The 25,734-nt window shown below is 30.5% G+C and overlaps 1 protein-coding gene across 16 annotated transcripts; it reads left to right on the top strand.

Annotated features, from left to right (window-relative positions):
- Positions 1-218: 218 nt before the first annotated feature.
- LOC139520503 (C-terminal-binding protein-like) lies at positions 219-24,871 on the top strand. Of its 16 annotated transcripts, none has more exons than XM_071313184.1 (11): positions 219-372; positions 7,728-7,878; positions 9,482-9,615; positions 10,873-11,036; positions 11,881-12,025; positions 12,563-12,769; positions 13,341-13,439; positions 15,711-15,836; positions 17,063-17,170; positions 20,238-20,408; positions 21,102-24,871. In XM_071313184.1, exons 3-11 carry the CDS (start codon positions 9,549-9,551, stop codon positions 21,341-21,343), a joined length of 1,329 nt encoding a protein of 442 aa, XP_071169285.1. In that variant the 5' UTR covers positions 219-372; positions 7,728-7,878; positions 9,482-9,548; the 3' UTR covers positions 21,344-24,871. The 16 variants fall into 16 exon arrangements, with proteins under 16 accessions (XP_071169285.1, XP_071169283.1, XP_071169279.1 ...); XM_071313182.1 differs by having other exon boundaries at positions 219-463; XM_071313178.1 differs by having other exon boundaries at positions 219-463; positions 17,063-17,194.
- The last annotated feature ends 863 nt before the right edge of the window (positions 24,872-25,734 follow it).

The raw sequence follows: 25,734 nt of genomic DNA, 5'->3' as shown, positions 1-25,734 counted from the left end.
TATGATCAATATGTGAAAGCTTTAAACATAACGAGAGTTAAAATGGCGGGAAATAGAGCGTCCTCAAGTAGATTTCGAACGCAACCTAATAATAAAATAAATAAAAAAAACATATTTATTTATTTTGTTTATTTTAGTTTATCATTTGCATTCAAATTGTATGCAAAAATAAAATTTTAAAGGATATTGGATAAAATGTTTGTCCTCCGAGATTGTGCGAGATTATATTCGGCTTGGATAGCCTATCGGAGAGCACCGGCTTGTTACGGCCTCCAAATTACTCGTTTTAAATCACTTTAAAGGGGGAGTATTTACCCACATGTGCACATGTTTTACAATTAATAATTTCTGCATCTATAGACACCTGATAAGGTGAGATATTACGAGTGATATATGTTATTTGTGCCGCTGAAGTTTCAAAGGATCATCACCTCTATTCTTTGTCTAAAGTGCTAATGGATAGGTGAGCTAATTTTGTTTACTTTCATCTGTAGTGACACACTTTCATTATGTTCACTTACATTTAATTATCACCGCTTTCATTCAGTTCCCCTTCTATATAATTAGATGTAACGTTTTTGTTAATACATCGAAAGACTTTGATTTGAAAAGGGATGAAATATCTGGGTCAACCATTTTGAGATCAAAGGCATGCCTCAATGTATCGGATATGCACATTTATAGTTCATAATCACAATATTTAATCAATTATTTCATTTCTGTCTTTAAGTTAATTAAAATCAACAACAAATGCACATATATTAGGTTGTTCTGAATACACAAATGCCCTATAAACAGAAATTGAAAGTCGTTAAAAATTAAATGGAAGGACAAGTTGGCATTTCGTTTCGGTGCAGTTTATGCAAATGACCCCCAGCAAAGTAGAAGGGTGTCCATTACACGCCAACATGGATTTATAAACTATTTCCTGTCATTGTTTGGTTGATGTGTATTACACAGTGGCACAAAATGATGTCTATTATAGCAGACCATTGCAGACAGATAATCAAATGATTTATTATACATATTGATTAACATGCTAAGTTGTATTGATGTTTTAGTATGTGGTTTATTTTTGATCTGATATGCTATTATCTAACAGTAGTGTACTTTTCTTGATTGGTAGTCATAAGATATGTGTGTAATATACGTGTGTATCTTTTTGAAGATCAATAAGTTCTTGTGGTAATAAAGACATGTTTATCATGTGAGTTGATATTGAATTGATATTAGTATCTATATGTAAGTTGTTACAGGTTAAATACATTAAAAGAAAATATTTAAATACAGATAAATCCATAAAATGGATTATCAGTTATTTAAATGGCAAATATTGTACAAGCTATCTGCAGGCTATTTAGATTTAGATGCAATTATTTTCTTGTGCAATAATTTTTTTTATTTTTTATTGATTTAAACAGTAATTTAAATGAATTATATAGTAGTTATTAAATACCAACTTGAGGATATATATTTGCATTCATAGTTTCCTTATTGTTTATTATTGGATAGACACAGTGACAGACAGGTTATCCATACAATTTGTACTTTTCAGCTTTCATTGATCAGTTATTTTGAAATAAGCTTAATACTAACATGCATATAGTGCATTATTTTAGACCAAATAGGGAATTATTTTCTAATAGAGACTTGTATTTTTGAATTTTTATAGAACTTTGAAACTGATTTACATAGATACAACTGCTTATCTGGATGAAAATAATTGTAATTTGCAATTTTGTTTATGTTTATACCACAGTCACTGACCGTTTTAAAACAGGATTAATTGCTACTTTTCTAGAACTAAGAAGTGACTAAAGAACTTTAATACATGTAACATGCAGTGTTTCTCCCTAGAGGGTTTATGCATTGTGATACCTTCATGCATTAAATTTAAGCCACCATCTTTATAATTTGAAATGCCCTATTACTTTTACAAGCCTTCAAAATTCATAACTATCATCCTTTCCCCGATCTTTAAAACAGTTTATTTGGTGCAAACTAAAGATCTGCTTGTATATTATTTTTTTCTCTTGAACCTACCAACTTTATGAGGTGTATTGTAGATTATCAATAAATTATCTTGAACATGATATCATAAACTTAAATAATATGTAAACAGCTTGAGCAATGATTAATTAAATTTTGTCACTGGAAGAAAGTAATTTGAAGTTTGAAAAATTGCATTTGGGACACTGTTGATACATTTTAACCTATGGGGAGTAAATTAAAGACATTAAATTTGTGTACATTTGTACATGTAGATGTCCAATTTAATGTCTTAGGTCTTCATAGTGGATCAGCTTCATAGCAGCTGAAAACAACATATAATGGGATTTTTCCGCAAAATAAAGATCATTCTTACATACATATAAAAAAGAACATGTGGTATGATTGCCAATTAGACAACTTTCCACAAAAGACCTAAATGACACAGACATTAACAACTATAGGTCACGGTACGGCCTTCAAAAATGAGCATAGCCCATACCGCATAGTCAGCTATAATAGGCCCCCCGATAAGACAATGTAAAACAATTCAAACGAGAAAACTAACGGCCTTATTTATGTAAAAAAATGAATGAAAAACAAATATGGAACACATAAACAAACGACAACCACTGAATTACAGGCTCCTGACTTGGGACAGGCACATACATAAATAATGTGGCGGGTTGTACTGTAATAAAAGGTGCCAATATTGCATTTACAATGAACCTTTTCATGATAAGCATGCTAGCATAAGGTTTAAATGTTTTCAGGGTATGTCCCAACATAGGCTTGAAATACTTTATATATCATTGTTAGTATTGTTCAAAATTATAGGAATTATTTTAACATTAAACACAGTGGACAACTGTAGGACAACCAGATTGACAATTTATTTCACCATGGTGACTGGAAAAAGCTAAGTAACAGAACAGCTTCTTCACCCATGCCATTCAGTAGCTTAAGCTCTGACACATCGTGCATGTATGTGGAAAAAGTCCACATTGCATACATGAATTACAATAAAACTTCACATTTTAACAAGTACATAAACATGTACATGATGTAGGAATACATTAAGTTTGCGATTTCAGTATTTTGTTAGTATAATTACATGTATATTCATATGTTATATCACAGTATCATATTTACAGTGGCTATAAATAAACATACAATAATACATGTATTGAAAACAAATTATAGTTATTGACTTTTGATTTTGTCAAAAGTTTTATGAAAGCATTTGTAAATACTGATTTTTTTTCTATCTGAAAAGAGGACACAGATATGGTCAGATAAACCTATTCATTATGAAGGTCTTTATATACATGTGAAGATTTGAGAGCTTGACCTTTTGTTTAGACACTTGTCTGTTGTTGATGACAGTTTTCCTTTATGTTTCTTGTGGTTATTTTTGTTGTTTGGTTGCTGTATCATTATCATACTGTATGCTTCACATCTCCCTCACATTAATTTTTAAAACAATTCAGGAAGGTAATTGTTTATTTGATCTTTAAAATAGGTGAACATTATATATAAACAATCTGATTTAACAAGCAGCTGTAATGAATTTTGAAGGCATTTGCAAAAAGGTCATGACCTATTCAATTGTTTAGTAAACCAGATTTTTGAGTAGGAATTGGAATGATATGCATATTTCTATGTTGATTGATTCTGTCTGTAAACATGATATGTATTGTAATGTTCATTATAAAAGAACTTTTCTCCCTATAATTAATATGCCATATGTACAATGTATCTACACTAGTTTATATTTTGTATGCACTGTGTGACTTCAAAATGAAATTGTTTTTATTCACTTCACTGTAGCTACAAATCCAGGTGCATACATGCATGTAATATGAAATACATGTACATGTACACATAAGATTTGTAGTTCAAAATTTATATGTACCTTCAAAGTTAGACGTCTGTAATGAAATATGCAATGAACAGCCACACATAAATAGTTTGAAACAGCTTATATTTGTATGTTTAAGGGCAGGAGGCTGTTGACCATGCAGGCTTTTACACCAAAATGTTAAGGGATAAATCTGAAACACTACAAGCAAACATTATCTATGTCTACATGCAGTTAGCAAATTAGATTTCCACTCAAACAAAACATGACAAGTTAATAAAAAAAACCAAAAAAACAAACAAATGTAGAAAGGGAAAAGATTGCTTAACATGCTAAATGCTATGAAAAAGTTTTTAATATCAAACCTTTTTTTTTTAAATCTCTGAGAATGTTATATCTTTTTTAATGTAAAGGTTATAGTTCTTATGATGACAACCAATATGTATGTACACATGGTTGCAACATATTATATAAGAACATATGTTTCACATTTACATGTATATTTTTTCTATGAAATATACAAAGATTAACAACTTATTAATTTTCAATTTGAAATACATTAAAATTTACTGTGACTTTCTTCCAAATCTACTTTTTATCCTTTGCATTTTTAAAAATTAAGTGTCCATTCAAATTACATGTAGTTAAGAGTTAGACACATGTATACATGTTATTTTCAATTCACATTGAATGGTTTTGACATATATTTAAATCCCATAGTGTACATATCCACATGTATATTACATACAACTTGTGATATATTATAGTTTATATTGTACAATACACAAGGAAACGAACACTTGAATTGTTGACTAACATGAGAAAAAGGAAGTTGTTATGGACCATGAAGAAGTTCAATGCACCTATTAATACATTGTACATATATATATATATATAATTTATTATATCGAGAGCTAAAAACTTTAAAGACGCATATATTTATATCAACATTTACCGGTACACGATATTAAATCAATGGTTGCCATTATTAAAAACTGTCTTTACATTAAAAAAGAAATTATTATAATGTATATGCTTTGGCGAGATTTAAGAAGGAATAAAAGAAATCATTGCCTTAGCTTTGGATGTTCATTTGGAGAATGAAGATTTTCTTGATAGTAGAACTCATAACTTTTCAAATTTTACCATTTTAGTGGACAGTCCAACAGGTTATAATTTTCAATTTTGTAAAATCAAATCCTACTATGATTTCTACCAAATCCCTTCAAACCTTTTAGAATATTTGCAACATCTGATACCTCACTGGGATGGAGGATTGGAGGTACATGTGACAGTTTTCCTATTTTTTGTAATTGAAGATATACATGTATGCACTTTGAAAATTTTCTTCACTGTTTATTTAATGGGTTGCACTTACAGTTTGATATTTTTTTGGTTTCAGCTTTTCCAGGTGGTGCAACCTAGTCTATTTTCAACAGATCTAATTAGTGTCTCTTGATTGAAGACAACACATTTTGATGATTTTGTCTGTTTTTGTTGGTACCGACCAGTATTTTTATAAATTTGTCACTTTATAAATGTAGACATCATCAGTGAGTTGATAAAATCATTTATTATCTATCATGTCCATATAGCATTCAAATACAATGTAGATGCACACCAAGTCCTTGTGACATAATGTGTAAATACATTATATGCTTTTAAATTACAAATCAAAAGAAAACAAAAGAGTCATTGACCCAATTGTTCTTCAAGTTGGAAGTTGTCTTTTCCCTACCAAATATTATCATGACTATGTTAAACGTTCTGTTATTATATTAATTGTTAGATATGATCCTTAGGAAAGGAAAGTATAAAACATGTACATGCATGGACTTAACAATTACATCAATTTTAAGTGTTTATATTATCACAAGTATCATGTTATCGTAAAAGAAGTTTTATATGTAAAACTTTTATTTTAGATGTTGAACTAGACAAAAAACCAATAACGATAGTTATTGATACTTGTAAACAAATGCTGAAGGTTATTGCAAATGCATTTATTTAGAAAAGCAATGACACTTTCCTTTGTCACAAGTCGAAATACCTTGGATTCACTCATTAAACTGTGACATGTTCGGAATAATTTATCAAGGTAAAAATTTTGTTCCAAACGGAACATGGGTAGGTCGATAAACCTTATTCCTTTGTCGTGTTTTGTTGACACATTGACAAATTAAAAAATATGTGACAAAAAATAACACAGGTAAATACAGTTTTAAGTTGTCATATCCGTGTTTTAAGGTGATCATATAAAGAAAATGAAAGAATTGTGTATATTAAAAATAATTCATCTGAAAAAGAAGATGTGTTATAACTACGCACTGAAGTATCAAAAATGCAATTGAATTAATGAGTCATTCATCATTGGAATTTTTATTTAAATTTAGTTTTCTCTATAACAATAAACAACCCGTTTTCCTGATCATATTTCGAAAATAAATGTGTAGATTCTTGAATCAGTGAGGGTATAAAAGAGAACAATAGATTACCTATTTGTAATTAGCACTTTAGCAGTGTTTAGATTTTCCTCCTGGGTTTTTGATACTGAGGTAGACATACTTAGTAAGAGTAGTGAGAAACCTTTGAAGCATTCGATTTAGAAGGCAATCAGGTGTGGCATCTTTACAACTATATTTACAAAGTTATAGGAGCATTGATCTGCATATCTATCGTGATGATAATACATTTATGAATTATAATTTGAGAGACGTTATCTGGTTACACAGAGTGCAAATATAGACGGTGTGTTACTTGTAAATTCAAATGTTATTGACTTTTATATTGAATGGCACTACATACATGACCTACACAAGATGTAAATTAATTTTTATACAGTTATGATTAATGATTTTTTTTAAGCATAGATCAGTTTATCTTGTTTTGGTTTACACATGTCTATTCTTAATGATTTTATAACAGTACTTTAGTTTTCATTTATATTTCTTAGTAATTTGTTCAAGCAAATGAATAACCTTTTTCATTGATGTGGCTTTCCAAATAAATGTGAAGTATATTTAAGGAAAGCATTTATGTTTACATTTCTAATAAAGAAAAATGCAGTTTGACTGAATTCATTCAGTAATATATAAACTGTTCTATGTAAATATGAGAGAGGTTTGCAAATTGATAGTAAAAAGTAGGTAAATTTCAGGACTATTTTGGTTCTATTGACATAGCATACAAGTGTTACCCAAAATGCTCTGTGTCTGCAAGTTAATAACACAAATATAATCTTCCAGTGTTTGAATCTGTATTGTGTGATACCAATGACCTATGAGTACAAAAATGTAACTAAAAAATGTGTGAGCCAAACTTGCAGGTTATTTTTGTGTCAGTTGGCCATATTTCTAAATTAATTGGCATTAATGACTTTATAAGAGATAGCAATGTTTTATTGAAGTTCATGGATTTCAACATTTTATTTTTGCATACTCAAGAAGTTATGAACTGCTTTTGATTTGATCTAATTAATCTTGGCTCAGATTATATCTCTCCTTGACCTTTTCACATCTTGTTTTGTTTTTGCACAATAATTAAATGATTTTGGGAAATTGGTGTATCATTTGTTCATTATTGAAATAATACAATGTATACTGTCTATTATACAGTCGCATGCAAGTTTTAAGAGTGGGCTGTCTGTCTTTTCCATTCTGTTAAACAATTGCTTGCAACTTTTCATCTAAGTCAGAGATCATATCTTGAGGTTAATACTGGTCATGATATCAACATCGACAAAAGCACATGGTAGAACAAAATTACAGAAACGATATAGGAATGTGACTAGAAAAAATGAAAGTGTTTGTTACAGGATTATATCACTTGCATGAAATATTATTCATTTTGTTAAATGTAATAATTTTTATGTTTTTAGAGGTTTTACACAAAGAAGATAAAAGAAACCAAAATTGGTCATGAAGACCAGCCTAGTAAAAAGTGGGCATATCTAACCATATTGCCAGAAGAATAGTTGAAATCAGTGCTGAAACTTCATCTGAGAAGAACATTTAGGTGATACAAGTCAGGTACTATACATTTTACAATTCTGAAGTCTGTTAGATAATGCCAAATGACCATGGATATTAGGTGTTTGTCAAGTAAATGGTAATTCTTGATTTGATCAAATATCTGATAGAAATAGAAAAGGCATCAAAACTACATCAGCGTATCCAGACACAATACAACTGTAAGAGGACATTATACACTAACAGGATCAATATATGAAAACACCAGTTTCATGACGCCTTTAATTACCAATGACTTAATATAAGAATGGCAAAAAAAAACTTGTAGAAGTTGTGATTGAAATAAGCAGAGACTATAAATAATCTGCAATCAACACTGTATTTCTTACTTAAATGTCTAAAAACAACATGGATAGTAGACACAAGAACCTGTGGTGTGTAGTGGAAATTCAGATATTTTTGCATGCATTTTATTATCAAGATGGTTGAGCACCAATGGGGGGAAATGTGATATGATTTATTGCAATGTTTGAAATTTCTGTATACAAATAATGCCTTTTAACCCTTTCAACGCTACACAAAAAAATAGAAAAATGGCTGCTGCTGCTGCATTTTTTTTTGTGTTCATTCATTAGAACAGTATATTCCCTTTTCAGACTGCTGTATCTTTTTTATTGTAAGAGATACAGAAAAAGTTATTGCACGAAAAATGCTCAGGAGAGTATGAACTGTAATGTTAGGCAGTTATTTCAGTAAATTTTTTATCAGGTTACCTGCATTTTCAGGTAATTAACAGGTAAAAGATGTTATTTGTTACATTTGTGTTGAATTTTGAATAAAAACTACTTTTCGTCTTCGTCTATTTTGTTTTTTTATCTGCCATATAATAAAGAAGACACCAATTGCTTGATTCCGTAGCGTATTGCACCATACACAACGTAGTATGTAATCATGGCACAAATCAGTGGCTCCGTCCTCAAAATTTTCAGTCAACCTCCGTTTTCCCCCCTTTTTCTACGTCTCGTAATGATCGATCAAATCATATTTCCCACATGAATTGAATGTAATAAACACATTGAGATAACAAGAAACCTTTTAACTAATCCTCGTCATCAGTTTCGCCATAGAAATGCTGAAATATTTCCATATTTACAGCTTCGTTTCCGATTTCCGCCATTTGCATTTGTCAAAATATTTGTTTTTATTTGCCTTCAATTTTCCTTCTACTGCATGATTTTACAATAAAAATTGACGAGATTTCAAGCGCAAATGAGACCTTGCATATCCTCGATTCATACAAGGAAAAATTAGAGAGGACCCGAATGAAAACCGAATGGTTTAAGAGTCCTTATGAAAAATCCGTTGTCATCGCGGCATATGCTGCGAATAGCGGTGGCGGACGGCGTATGTCATCGCGTCATATGCCGTGTATAGCATTGAAAGGGTTAAAATTAAAAAGTTTTTTAATTTGTTGAAACCGTCTTGTTGCATTATTTTACAATGATAAAAAAAACTTATAAAATATTATTTTCAGTAGTTCTTTATGCATACATGTTGCATACTTTATAGTCAACAAGTATGTAAATAAAATTCCAAGGAAATGAAAGAAAGATGAGAGGTCCTAAATAATATGACACCTTTAGTGGTTTTTTTTCTTCTTCAGGCTATAAGGTTGTCAGCCTTTGTAGCAGAACTTGGATCCAAAAGTTGGTGGAGTTTAACCTCTACTTATGCATCACATGGACAAAAAGAAAACACTGCAGCCAGTGAAGAGACCAAGACTTGAAGCACCAAACAGTATGTATAACAGAGACGGAAATTTCAACCAAAAGCCTAGTAGGTTGAAAAAGTCTAAATGTCATACCAAACATAAAAATTAAACATTCAGATGTTGACTGAATAGAAGATGAAGACATCAACCCTACCTGTATCACAATATACAAACTGTAAACACTTGGTCTAAGTTTGTAAACACTATCCATATTCAACAGCTATGCAATGGTCAGTGTCCAAATGAACCATTGCATATCTTTAAAGTTTTGGCCTCAGTCTTTATAGTTATTACGTTTCTTAGATCTGTTGTCTATTATATAATATCTTCAGTGAAAAATATGTACTTGATTCATAGTTTGAAATTAGTTTTTGTTTTTTAATGCCTCATTTATGGACATAATGTATTCTGGTCTGTGCATCCGTTAGTTGTCTGTCCCGCTTCAGGTTACAGTTTTTGGTCAAGGTAGTTTTTGATGAAGTTGAAGTCCAATCAACTTGAAACTTAGTACACATGTTCCCTATAATATGATCTTTCTAATTTTCTTGCCAACTTTTTAGCCCATTTTCACGGTCCACTGAACATAGAAAATGATAGTGCGGATGGGGCATCCGTGTACTAGGGACACCTTCTTGTTCTTTGCTAATTATTAAAAGCAGAAGAAAGGGACAAAAATGAGTTATTCTTCAGTGGGAATAATGTGTGGTGTAGGTATTCTTATGGAGTTTAAGCTATCATGTTTTATGTCCTACTCAGCATGTTGTAAAGTACAAACAAGGACTCGTTCTTTTCACTTCAATTTATGTTGGTCCTGAATGTGGTTGAAAATTGACAGTTTATAGTGAGGGTTGTAGGTAAAGGTTTTTTTCAAATGAATGGAAATTTTCAATGAAAAGAAACGTTATGCATGAATTTTATGTTTTGGTCTTTATTTTCTACTTTTTTAATTCAAAGATCTACAAAGGTATTTTTTCCAATGTTGACTCATACCAGGATGTTAAAAAAAAAGTGCTAAATAAGCTTGTAACATACCATGTTTATAAGCATCAATTACATAATTAATATTGTTCAGTTTAACTTATTATACAACAAAACATTGTATACAATCTTCTTTTCTGTAAAAATATAATTACATGTTGTTAAAAACAATTTATTTCTGTCTTACAGATGTAAAAAAATAAATAAAACCACTTAGTTAAAAACAAAAGTCTAGATAGAATGAAAAACATCAGATCTGGATAAGCTGGTGACAATTATTGAATTATTTCTGCTTTTGTTTTTAGTGTCTGTGTCCATTCGTGGACCAATCCCAAATGGACCTATGCATCCACGTCCATTGATAGCTTTACTTGATGGAAGGGACTGTTCTATTGAAATGCCCATTCTGAAAGATGTGGCAACAGTAGCTTTCTGTGATGCTCAGTCTACACAAGAAATACATGAAAAAGTAAGTTTCTCAAGCTGCATGTATGTTAAAGTCAATATGTAATGCTGGAAATCAGTAATAGCATATAGATTTGCTGTTATAAAAATTGTAATGCAACCACCATAGCATATCTTTGGTTTTCATTTATAGTATAAAAAGTATGTAGAATGATCTAGAATAATAACAGCAATTTTTTTTAAAGAATCATTAAAAGCAATTTGACATTGAAAAATCTAAATGCAACTATGCTTTGCAGAGTGTGTCATGCTCCCTGTCCCTAAAGAAACACTCCCTGAATTCTAGAATCTGAAGTCGCATGTCAAACTTTCTATTACTATTGCATAGATATAAGAAGATGTGGTATGAGTGCCAATGAGACAACTCTCCATTCAAGTCACAATTTGTAAAAGTAAACCATTATAAATGTAGGTTAAAGTTTAGTCTTCAACACATAGCCTTGGCTCACACCAAAAAGCAAGAGCTCTACAAATGGCCTTGGAAATGACTAGTGTAAAACCATTCAAAAAGGAAAACCAATGGTCAAATCTATATAAAAAAAATTAGAACCACTTATAAACCGCATCAACAAACGACAAGCACTGAACATAAGGATCCAGACTTGTGCATGTCAATTAGACAACTGTCCATCAAAGACCAAATGATGTAGAAGGGAACAACTATAGGTCACAGTCCGGGCTTCAACATATTTAGTATATTGAAATGTTGAAGTTAAGATTGGAATCAGAATTTTTCAGATTTTACCCTATTTACTGACAATAGAAATGTGAATCTATGTATTTACGAAAATGAATGTGAAAACAAATATTTGATCTTGATAGATGAAGCTTTATTTTTGATGTTATAGGTATTAAATGAGGCTGTAGGAGCTTTAATGTGGCATACCATAACCCTTGCAAAAGAAGATTTAGAGAAGTTTAAGAATCTGCGAGTTATTGTTCGTATTGGAAGTGGATACGACAATGTAGATGTCAAAGCTGCTGGAGAACTTGGTAAGTTTATAACTTCTGATGAGTCGAAATTTAATTTTTAGTTGACTTACGTATGTTTAAGTTTTCAGCACAAGAAAGAATAAGAAATATAAATTGACTCAATTTATTTGATCTTGAGACAGCAAAGCTATGAATGCTTGAATTTGCCGAACTGTTTGTTTTATTGTCTTATCTGAGACTTTAGTCACAGACTGCAATATATAAGGATTACAAACTGGCAGTGTAAACTATTTGTATTGAGCTTTATATATCAGATGTTAGAAGACGTGAAGGTTATATACTTTGAATACTTTGAATAGATTTAATGATTTCTGTTTGCTTACTGTGTAGAAGCAAATATTTCATGCATTTATGAAGTTATGAAAAAATTATCACTAAGAAAAATGTCCCATAGTACATGTTACTTTGTAGTATAAACCTGGCATTGGGAAATATAATGATTAGAACAGAATTGAAATGATAAACAAATAATTTGTACCCTTCTATATAGTTTTACATTTGTTCTTGTGTCATGTCAAATATTTTTTTTACTTTCAGGTATTGCCGTGTGTAATGTACCTGGATATGGTGTAGAGGAAGTTGCTGATTCAACAATATGCTTGATTTTAAATTTATATAGACGGACATATTGGTTAGCAAATATGGTACGGGAAGGTAAAAAAGTGAATGGACCAGAGCAATTAAGAGAAGCAGCACAAGGATCGGCCAGAATTCGAGGAGATACACTCGGTATTGTTGGGTTAGGTGAGTGTTAACAGGGTGACAACTTAAGCACTAGCCAGATGGCCCAAGGCCAGTAGAATTTTGAACGGGCGAGTTGAGCATAAAGACTATTGGCCCAATCTAACTATAATTTCACTTAGATAGCATTATAACTTAAATCAAATTTCATTTTAGTAGGTCCAGTAAATTTAGGCTCTGACTAGCCCTAGTGGCCATGCTTTCAAATTGACCACTGGTTTAAACATGTTTTTTTCTTTTAAAATTGAATACATCTTCATAATTACGATACTGAAGATAGGATTGTTTATTTATAGAATAATTACACAGAATTATCAGCTGTAATCATGTGATAATTTGATGAATAATTACAATGTCCATTTATTGACATAGTCTGTGCAAATTGTTCATAAAAATAGAACATTTAAAATGTAAAATGTATATAGGCTTGTAAGCGGTTTTTGTTACAATAGAGGGAAGTTACATAACCATGAAATGTTAAAAAAACCCAGTAGGAACTGGTCTGGAATCAGAAAAATTAGTAACCAAGAAAATAAATTATTTCACAGTAATAGTTGATTATTTTTTATTCCAGGTCGTGTTGGATCTGCAGTGGCTCTAAGAGCGAAGGCTTTTGGCTTTAATGTAATATTTTATGACCCATATCTTCAGGATGGTGTTGAAAAGTCGTTAGGTATGTATATAGACAGATCAAATTGTAATAAACTGTAATATGGAATATTCACTACAATAGTGCTTCCCATACCATGGATATCAGAAGATGTGGTATGAGTGCCAATGAGACAACTCTCCATCCAAGTCACAATTCTTAAATTTAAACCGTTAATAAAGGTCAAAATATGGTCTTCAACACAGAACCTTGGCTCACACCAAACAGAAAGCTATAAAGGGCCCAAAAATGACGTAAAACCATTCAAACAGGAAAACCAATGATCTAATCTATATAAAATCTATATAAAATACATGACTAAGGAATATCGTTTTACTTGTAACTTTCTGAAAATATTTCCTTTCTTCTAACTAAATCCATGCTGAAGACCAGTTTAAAAAACTAAGACATAAAAAATTTATTGATAGCAAGTAGACAACAAAACTTACTGTATTGATGTCTCATATTGATAGCAAATGTTGTCAGCAAATGTATTTTGTTGCAATATGAAAAATAAATTTACATTTTTGGCAACTTAAGTTCGGTTTTGTGTTTCAGTCAGTTTCTCTGAAATTATAAATGATATATATGAAGGACTCTAAAGTGCGATGGTCACGCTAAAGTGCGATGGTCTACGCTAAAGTAAGATGATGTCTTACGCTTAAGTGGGATGGTTGTTTGTTTGCTTAAGTACGATGGTATATCACACTAAAGTGCAATGAACCAATAGGGTAAGGTTTGAGGGATTTAAACATTAAAGTACATGCATTTTGAAAAAGAGTCTTTTTGTAAAAGTTAGTATGCTAAGGTATAACATTTGTAATACATGTAGGCTTTATAATATCCTGGAGTCTATTTCACAAAAAAACTTGACTGAGATTGATCGTAAATTATGAACAATTCAGTATACTTACGACAAAACTTTTTTTGTGAAATTGACTCCTGGACTGTAGCTTCAAGTGGTTGTTTATAGAAGACCAACAATGTTATAATTGTTAAAAAAAATAATTGAGGTGTGACAAAATACTGTATTACCTGTTAAATCATTTTTTAGCAATTCAGTTGTTTTTTTTTAGAAATATTGAGATAATTGGCACGGCTTGCCGTTCACACAGTTCATCAATATTCTAAACGCCTCCCCACTTTTATTTACAGTCGTCATTGTTAATTACAAATACAAAATGGAGGAATAAGTAATATTCATTTGTATAAGCTTTAATCTAAATGCGAGAAAAATCCAATATTGGCCAAGATTTCTCCCTCTTGCTAATGAGTACCAAAACGTGTTATATGTACAAACTATTCCTTTGTAGCCGACAATTTAATATTTATGCTTTAAAAATGGAACCTTTATTTTACTGACTACCATCATAATCCAAATGCGTTTTTAAAGTCTATACTTTTGCGGACCATCAGACTTTAGTGTAAGGAGGCATCACACTTTAACGCAGACCATCACACTTTAGCGTGACCATCATACTTTAGCATCCCCATCACACTTTAGAGTCCTACATATATATATAGATATATTAATCATATCACATAGATATTGTTTGTTTTCAATTGAGTAAAATTTGGATCATCATGGCCTATTTTGTACAGAAAAGATTCTGTGCCACTTACTCATGTTGTTATGACATTTCCCATCATTCATTGTTTATTTCAATTTCTTTATAGCTCTATATCTCCTGAGTTAATAATTTACCATTGTATATCATGTATATATGTTTGTTTGTTTGGCAATGTGCTAATTACAAAATATTGATCAATGTTTGTCTTATTATTTTTTCTAACTTTTTATAGAATTTATGTGAAGGAGGTGATATAACAATTGAAAACAAAGACAAAAAATAAATTGCTATTAATTCAAAATTGATAAACTTTTGAGGATATTTGTTTAGATAATATAGAAATTCAGATTGCATTGTACTTGTTAATTTGAAGAAAAATGGTTGACAGAATATGATTGTTTCAACAAATCTTTTGAAGAGATGTCTTTGATATAAAAATAAGGAGAAGTGGCATGATAAGCAATGAGAAATATCCATCTATGACCGAAAGATGTAAACTTATGTTAAGTACTGTATGCCTTTCAACAATGAGCAAAACCCACACCATATATTAATATAGTAAGCTTGATCAAGTGGGAGATATGAGGTGCTTGTTATTCTAGTGCTGTTTGAAATGGACAAAAAAAAAGTGGACAGCATTGGAAAATTGAGTATTTTAATGTTTTAATTTAGTTATACATTTGTAAATTTTGAACTTAATTCAGTATAAATCTAATAATTGCAGGTATCACAAGAGTGTACACTCTTCAGGACTTATTATTTCAAAGTGACTGTGTTAGTTTGCATTGTAATCTTAATGAACACAACCATCATTTAATAAATGACTTCACAATTAAACAGATGAGACCAGGTAAGAATTATTTGCCATTTCTTTCAATGTTTTTATTGTTTTGTGAAAATATACTAGTCAACATAATTTAAAACTTTGCAGGATAGATTTTCAACTCTGAAAACTATCCTCATATACGTCTGAGCAAGGGATCAGACTTGAGGCTAATCTAAGGAATGCTGTTCATGATAAGGTTATTTTATTTTAGAGGAACAACAGAGCATAAGATATTTAGTTACATAAATTTTAAGCAATATTACGCTACTGTACAGCCTTCAACAATAATCCGGACCACACCATATGGGCCCTAATATAAAAAATGCATAAGTCAAGTGTAAACCAATGGCAAATATGTGATAGACGATAACCAATGGCAACCACTGAACTAGATGCTATTGATTTAGGATAGACATGTAAAGAATAAGGTGGGGTTAAACATAATTGTTATAACTCAAACCTTCTATCCTGGGACAGTGCTGTAACAGCATCATAAGAACAAACTTTAAAAATCAGTAGCAATTGTCTTTACCCGAAAGATTGATACAAAGAACAAAAACAACTTACTAAAAAACTAGAAACAAAGCACTGAAAGAATAGAACTCACTGTTACTGAAAGCTAGCTTGTTCAATTTGGAAAAAAAAAATCATGTTCTCCCGGACCAAACTATCAATCAGTACACAACAGATATAGTTGAAAGACTTTTTGAACAGTCTGAGACACACATGACCTTGTGCAATGCAGAAATAAAAGTCAACAGTGTCTATAGGATGTAGGATAATGAGCTTTCATAACAGTATATAGGTAGCAATATATATTATCAGTTTACATGAATGTATCTTAAATACGCATGAAAAAGTTGCCAAAGATCATGAAACAAACAACAACCAATCAATATAATTTACATTAGTTTGTACAGGTGTAATTGATGTATTTTGAAAAATTATTTTGAGATATTTATAGATTATCGTTGATCATCTCAACGAGATTGATTTTCTCCCTTGAGTCGGTACAGTGAAAGCGAGAAAAGCAATCAAGTTGAGATGACCAATGATAATCTGTTTATCGCTATTTTACCTATGACGACGTGTCAATTTCATGTCAATTTCATTAGCAATGCCACATGCGTCCTTAGTTTCTAGCGATAATTTTCCATTTCAAGCTAGTAGCATGATATGAAAAAATCTTAATAAAAAAGATCATAGAAAAATGCACAAATTAGCGATAATGTATATGTTTTGCCTTTTAGGTGCATTTCTGATAAACACAGCACGAGGTGGTCTGGTCGATGAACATGCTTTAGCTGCAGCATTGAAAGATTCAAGGATAAGAGCAGCTGCTTTAGACGTCCATGAAAGTGAGCCATTCAGTTTATCAAATAGTATGTATAACATTTCAAAATCAGTCATGGGTGGTAATGTATTTCTAAAGATATCACAAGCCATACAACAGCGATAAGAATTGCTAATTATTGAAACTGTCCATTATTACAGATTTACAAAGTATAGCAAATATTTGGAATGAGAAATGAAAAAAATCTCAAAATTTGGAATCAAATTCTGAAATATAATAGATAATGAAATTTTCAATATTGTAAAAGTACAAAAGTTTCATCACAATCCCTTTTGAAAATTTAAGTGATTTTACATGATACACTGCGACCACATCCATAAAAACTTGTTGAGTTACCGCTCAAAATTCTTTGGAAAAAAATAAGTTAAAGGATGATAGTAAAAAAATAAATAATTGGTCAATAACACAAATTGATATGATTAAAAATTGCATTCCTGTTTGAAGCTGATCTTCCTGTTTTATATAAAATGCATATTTCTTTTGAGTAAATCAATGCATTCAACTGATCTACAAGATAAAACATCTGGAAATAATTCCATTTTCTGAGATTTCAAGAAAGTAATAATAATAATAAAAAAAAGTTGTCGATCGTTTAGATAATTGTTAATTCTGACAGCATTTTGTCTGATAAAAGTTTGAATAAATGGACATATACTAATTAGCAATTTGGATGGCTGCTGTGATTTTGGGGATAGGTAGTTTAAAAGTTTTGACTGACAAAGGCAATTGCATGAAGATCATCAAAGCATATTTCTATACATCTTATATTTTATCAAAAGTTTGGAAAAAGTTTCTTTTATGTAGTTATTTTGGATTTTTTTTTATCAATTTATAAAAATTTAAATGTGAGAAAGAAAAAGAGGGTGGAACTTGAAGAAATTGGTCATTTAATTCATGCAGTTGTTATTGAGTTGTTTTACTTTTGAAATGTTATTATTATGTATATACATCTGGTTTTAACTATATTGCTTCATGCTACTACTGTTGCATGTATCTAACTTTCAGAAAATTATACTGAGTGATATAAATACTTGTTTTATCCATTAAAATGGAATATAGCATACCTGCCAACTTGTCAAGATCTCCAGTTAGGATTTTAAACACATGAGGACCTATTGCATCACCTCTACAAGTCTTAACTCTACTTAATATAATATCCTATGTAGAAATTGAACAAAGAGAAACATCTAATTAATCTGTGAAAAAAATCCAGACATTTTTGTACTAATGAAAGTTACATGAACTATGTCTTAAAATCATCAAATCTCTAATTACCAATCAATAGAGTTATCTTCGATTTTGATATGCTGTTGATACATAAATTTCTGTTGTTTTGTTGTGAATTATGAATAATTGAAGGGTAATAACTAATCTGTTACCTAGTTATTTGTGTAAAATGTCAAAAGTGATTAAATTGACATCTTAGTAGCATATTAGTTACCTAGAACTCTACTGTGTAAGACAACAGAAGTTTACATATAAGCAACATTACATTTAAAAAAATCTTATTGTAAATTTGAGATATGAATTTAAAACAAATTTTATAATGTTTTTCAACAAACTTGGTGTACTTTCTTTGCATGTCTCGTAACTGTTGTTCATAGCCTTAAATGTCTAACTTCTATTCCAAGTTTAGTATGTATGGACTAGTACTGTAGACAGCACTAATTCATGAATACAATCTTCATAATACATAGATATAAGAAGATGTGGTATGATCGCCAATGAGACAACTCTCCATCCAAGTCACAATATGTAAAAGTGAACCATTGTAGGTCAAAGTACTGTTTTCAACACAAAGCCTTGGCTCACACGGAACAGCAAGCTATATAGGGCCCCAAATATTACTAGTGTAAATCCTATTCAACAGAAAAATCAATGGAATAATCTACATAAAAATCATACAGCCTTGATTCATCTTTCAAATAATGTCTTTAAACAAAAAAGTCATCCTAATGTCTAATACACCCGTATAATACAATATATAACTAGCATAAGTAGAGTCTAGTTTAATCGGAAGAATGCAGTAACCAGAATGAAAATTTAAATATTTGTTTAAAAAAAGACCAAGGTTTAAATAATGTGCCAAATTTAATTGCAATTTGCCGAGAGAATTACTGGAGAAAATGAAAAAAATCTTAACTTTTGATCCTCTGAAAATGACGCATATATTATTTATCCATGATACTATGAACAATTCTGTGTAAAACTAAGCTTTAAAAATCATATTGCCAAGTATTACCCATACCAGTGGTATTGCCCTACCTAGGGGAAACCTAGGCCAAGGTAATACTTTGCCAATCCTGACATGTTAACTTGACCATGAGTTCTGTATAAAATATGGTACTATATAAAGTAAAGAAACTGTGTGGTGAATCTTGTTCCAAATATATTTTAATGTTTCCTGTGATTTGTTTGACTGATAATTGCAATGGTAACTCTTAAAATAGTTAATTTTTATGTCATGGTTCACCAAACAATTAATAAATTTTTGTTATTAACAACTATATGTCCAGTTCAGCTTTCAACAATGAACAACATAGTCAGCAATAAATTGCCCTGAAATGACAAATGTAAAACAATTCAATGAGAAAACCTACTGTTCTTGTACACACTCAAATATTTAAGCTGCAAGTATGTGTATTAGAATGTTTCCTATAAATGAAACACTTTTAACAAGAAGATTTCAATTATTTTTCTTTAACTGTAAATTCAGAAATTTTGTTTTGATTTATAATTGTGGTTGTTGAACATTGAACATGTGTATCATTAATTAACTAGTATGATTTCAGGAAATGCTTCATACCAACAAAGCCATCAAAGTTTATAAATAGACAGTTTCATTGATCAATGATTAAAACAGCACAAAAATGTCTGAATCAACAGTTACTTGACAGATAGCAATGTTTTACATGGAATAATCTTTTCCAGAATGACTTATGAAAGAATCCTTTAGTTTCAAACAAAAAATCACCACACAAAGTAAAAAGGACTGAAAAAATGTTCTATGGAAACTGGACAGCAGAGAAATTTGATACTTTTATTGTATTTTCAAATTTGCTTTTAAATAGGTCCACTCAAGGATTGTCCAAATCTCATATGTACACCTCATTCAGCATTCTACAGTGAACAAAGTGTGACCGAGTTACGGGAAATGGCAGCAGGGGAGATAAGAAGGGCAGTAGTAGGTCGCATTCCAGACAGTCTACGCAACTGTGTTAACAAAGAATACTTTACCTCAAGTATGTAGTATTTTAGAGGCAGTTATTCATAACATTTAGCCATTTGTCAAGCATTCTCAGTACTGGGTCTTAGGAAAGGGTTATTAGATTCACCAAGAATAAATGAATTGTATGATCTCATTATCAATAAAAAAAAAAACATATTCAGAAACTCTTTCAGAAAAGGTACATGTTAGCTCATAGTTGATGAGTAGTGACTTAATTTTACTTTATGCTAGAAAATAGAAACAGTAAGAAAATATTGATTCCATTAAGTTTATGTATATCATTTATAATTTATATGTAAATTTTCAATTTCCTGCAAAGGCTGCAAGTTAAAAACAAGATACTTGAATGTAAGTTGGGAAAAATACATAAAAAGACAATGTACACAAATAAATATATTTATATACCATTTCCATTGACTTCCATTTTGTTTTGTGAAAAATCTAGCTATTTACATATATCATATCAAGTGGAACAATGTGTTTATATTCAGTTCCTATAGATAAATAATTTTAACCATACTGGGAATCCATAGAAGGCAAAGCACAAATTTTTTTGTAATGAAATACAAAGGCGTTGTTGTTTTAACAAAAGAAATGAGTACTTAATCATATATCCACAAAATGGAGATGTTTTTTTTTTAAACATTAAGTTCATTGCTACACAATTAATTTAACATTAAAGATACTATTTTTTTTTAACTTGCAGATTCTGTGAGACCACCTTATGGTTTTGTTGGCTATCCTGAAGGAATGAATGGGGCGGGTTACCCATTCCCTAACCCTGCAGCAGCTGCCGCGGCTGCTGCAGCCTCTGGCATGGGAGTAGCCACAGCTTTGGACGCCCATCAGTCAGTTCCTCACAGCGCCCCTCATTCACAACAGCCACATAGTACATTATCAGAATCAGCAGCGCTTCATCTTGGCAAAGAAAGTACCGATGTTCATTAAGACATTAGACAGTGAGTGAGGAAAAAAACTGTGGCATTCCAACATTGTTACTGGCTTGCTGAATCTCTGTACTTAATATCAGCATTATGATTGATTATAATCATGATGTATACTCGTGGAGAGTACAAAATCCACGACATAAAAAATGTTTTCTGTCCACAACTGTTAATCATGTATATGTGTTATAAATGAGGTATGAATGTTGATGCATTGTTAGAATCGGGCAGTGCTCATTGTGTATATTCATGTGATCATGTGATCATTTCATCATGTATGTAATCAGATTGATTCATTGCATAACATCGTCATTCAAAATAAGCTTTATCAACATTTTTTCTTTAGAATCATAAAACTGTTCGAGACCATGAATTTAATTGATTTTTTTGAAGCGAATGATATATTCAATGAGTATTTTTGTGATATGTTGTGAGAACAAAAAAAGAACATGCAGCATGATTTATTTTTGTAGAGATAATCAAATGTATCAAGAAGTATGCAGATTTAGATATTTAATGTCTATATGTATTATACAGGAAAGGTTTTCTCATTCTAAACACAACCATATTTTAAAATTATTAGAAAAAAATGAATTCATTTTGAATTATTTCAATATTTAAAATGATTTTGATTTTCCTGTATAAATTGGGCAGACATTTTACAGGTTGTTGCTAGATTGAGGATACACGACCTGTTAAGTCGATAGTGCTTATTATAGGCTAGAGCTATTACATGAATACAGTTTTATGTAAGATTTTGTGTTGGGAACAGAACTTTAAAAATTTTGTTCTCAAATTAAGGGACCACATTATTAACACAGAACAGTTGTCAATTATAAAAGATCTGTATTGTAGATGAATATAGGGTACGGGGTGAAACTATTTCTAAGATTTTCCGATTTTTATTTCATACAATGACCTATGTATTGTTTTACAAACTAGGTTGGGACAAATTTGGTCATACATTTTGAGCAAACTAAGATATTGATAATAGAGTGTAGTATTAAGTAAAACACTATAATTTCCATTTAAATTTCTTGATTCCTTGACCTAAAAAGGATTGAAGCAGGAAAAATAAAAAATCTCCTTATATTAGGAATTTTTGTTGTTGTTGCAGAAATACTAGATGCCTTTAATAGTATAGAACTGCTTCTTTGTTTTATTTAATAGAATTCACCTTTTTTCCATCAACAAGAATCGGTTAACATCACAGGAAAATAAGTCCACTTAGTTGTTCAATTGTTTATGTAATACAAACATGTATTCCTGTACTATGCAGTAATTCATGATAGTATATTTGTCTCTGCTATATTCATATGTTGTATGCTAGGGTATTTAAAAACAAATCTTTGAAATCTCTTTAGAAAGGGTTGGAATATGCAATTAAAAGTTGATAAGCTTTAAGAAGAAAAAGTTTGTTCAGCAGTACACAGAAAAACCTATTATAACTTTATGCTTTTTGTGATGTGACCAATTGATTATAATTGTTGTTCAATATTTTTTCATATGATTTATAAACATGTACTTTGATGGAATTTTATAAGCATATTGGATTTTACTTTGGAAATCTCTGTAAAATTTCTTTTTTCTGGGAAATTTCTTTTTTCTGGGAAAGTCAGTTTTCCATTTTCCCATAATATACCGAAACTAAGAGCAGTATATTCCCTTGACTGTTTGTTTTTAACTTTGCAATGGAATCAGAGAGATTAGGATTGAGAAAATATTGCAAATTCCACATAAATCCTTAATTTCAATATGTTTATACTTGATATAAGCCACAGAATATGCTATTAAATGAATTAAGACTGTTTAGATAGAAACTGTTTTTGGTCTATTTAAAGTTTGTTTTTTGTATAATTTTTCAATCAGTGTTATAGATGTATATTTTATATTCTTGGAAAATTTTGGTCGGTTAGTCATGTTTAAGAGTAATGGTCAGTTTTTATTTTGAAAAAAAAAGGAAAGCTGTTGTTTTTATATAACATGTAGGAAAAATATAAAAAATAAACTTCAAGTTAAAGGTTGTTTTGAATTTTTTTATCACTTGTAAATCAATATTGAATAGTGCTATACATTTCTTGATTTCCAAAAATATATTGGAGGAATTAGTTGGCAATTCCTGTACAATATTTTTAGATGGATTTTTAATTAGAAAGTCCATCACAAACTATACAAGAATTGTAAAAAACTCATGGGAACTTACAAAAATATTAAATCCAATTTAGTGCTTGGTACATCTGATTATTTGAAGTCTTTTCTTTGTTAATGGTTAAATGTTATAAAGATTCAAAAGTGTTCTGATAATATGCATAAGAACTCTAATTACATGACTAAAAAATTAACTGTATTTTGAAGGAGAAAAATTCTCTTAATACAAAAATGTCACAATGTTTTGTTTAATATCTTTTTTTCTCTTTTTTATGCACTAGATGATCATATCATTTCAGTAAATCAACTTTCATCATCAAGCCAAAATTGGGATATTTTTCTGTGGAAAATTACATGTACATTATATATATAGTGCTTGGTCAGTTTGATGGCAACATTTAGAATGTTGTCACATTAATTCACTATCTACATGCACCAGAGCTTTCATTTATCTGTTAAGATTTTTACACTATCAGCTTGCTGAATGCCTTCAGTTCTATTTTATATAACATTTCTTATCTGACAGTGGTTGGTTATCTACTTCATAAGTTTTTTTATGATTTCCAAATTTGGTAGTGTGACTCTAAATTGAATACTGTGGATTCATCATTATTCATGGGATACCAATATGTGTGGGTTTCATAGGAACAGGTGAACCACGAACTCATATGACCAACAAATGACAAATAATATAGAGGATTGTGTACAGACTTTGTCATTACCATGAAAATCAATCCAAGATAATGCAATTTTTTTCTCAATCCACGAAAATTGGTACCCACGAAAATAAATGAATCCAGAGTAATGACTATAGTTTGGTTAACAGTAGAAAATTGAGTTAATTTGAAGTATTACACATTACTTTAGAGTTCAGATCCATATGATATAAAAATAAAGAGATGTAGTTTGATTGCAAATGAGACAACTTTCAAAGGAAGTGGATCTAAGCAAGTCTTATAGATGAAAGAAAAGAGATGATACTTTTTCCTTTATATTGAATTGGACAAAATCTCATTTGATTTGTGTGTGAAATTTAAGTTCTAATACATCAGTGTATTAGACTGAATGTTTCTGACCACTCATATCTCAATTAAGAACTGTTTTTTTCAATATTTTTTTTTAGGTATTCAAAAATATTTAGAACGTCAGCTGTCATACTTCAAATTTTTTACAAACAATAAAATTAGGTTACAGTATAAAATAAATAAAAACCACCAATCAACAATGCAAGAATTTTATAAATTGTCTCATTTAGTTTATTGATATGTCCCAAACTGACCAGGTTAATATTGCTTTTGTTTTGATGTTGTAATTCACTGTAGATATTTGTACATTATTGATCTTCCACAGAATTTTACCAATTAAAACTTTTGCAGAAAATGTGTTCAATTTGTTGCCTCTCTTTAGTTTATGCTTATACTATGGACTCTTAATTTTCTTTGTTTGGATACCAATTTTCGTGGATTTTTGGTCGAAGGGTTAACCACAAAGTTAACTATTCATCAAAGTGCATGATTTCTATAGGCTTGTATGCAGACATTTGCAAAACCATGATTGATAAAATCAGATATCCATGAAAAAAAATTATTCCACAGTTCATAAATATAGATAGGGAGATTTGGTATGAGACAAATCTCTATCCAAGTGACAATCTATACAAAGTTAACAATTATAGGTCAAAATATTACAGTCTTCAACATGGAGCCTTGGATAACATTGAAATGCAACCTATAAAGGGCCCCAAAAAAGACTAGTGTAAAACAAATCAAACAGGAAAACCAATGGTTCAAATCTATATGGAAAACGAGAAACGAGAAACGCATAAACAACAACCACTGAACAACAGGCTTAGGACAGCTTAACATCTGATTGGATCAGCAACATGTTACAGAGTGCAAAGGGTTATTTGTATCCCTTTAAATGGAAACCGGAAAGGAAAGTATTACGATTCATCCATCCATCCTTATAAGTATTGGGTTAAGGTTCAGATCAAAGTAACTGCATCTCTTTTTAGAATAATGGTTTGTCAGTATGTCTTGGATGGCAACAAAGACTATAAAAAAAATCTGGTATCCTTAACCTACATCTTATGCATGAATAAAATTGGTTCAAGATTTGTATAAGACGGGCATAGAGAAATGCATGTTTGTTTGATTAATGTCTTAACGCCAATATCATATGCATATTCAGGACAAAAAACATTTTACTGAGATATGAAAATAGGAACATTTTACAACCCTTATAGAC

The sequence above is a fragment of the Mytilus edulis genome, chromosome 4 (genome assembly GCF_963676685.1).
Source record: "Mytilus edulis chromosome 4, xbMytEdul2.2, whole genome shotgun sequence".
Lineage (NCBI taxonomy): Eukaryota > Metazoa > Mollusca > Bivalvia > Mytilida > Mytilidae > Mytilus > Mytilus edulis.
Note: the sequence above shows the minus strand (reverse complement) of the source record. Positions and strands in the feature narration are given on the sequence as shown.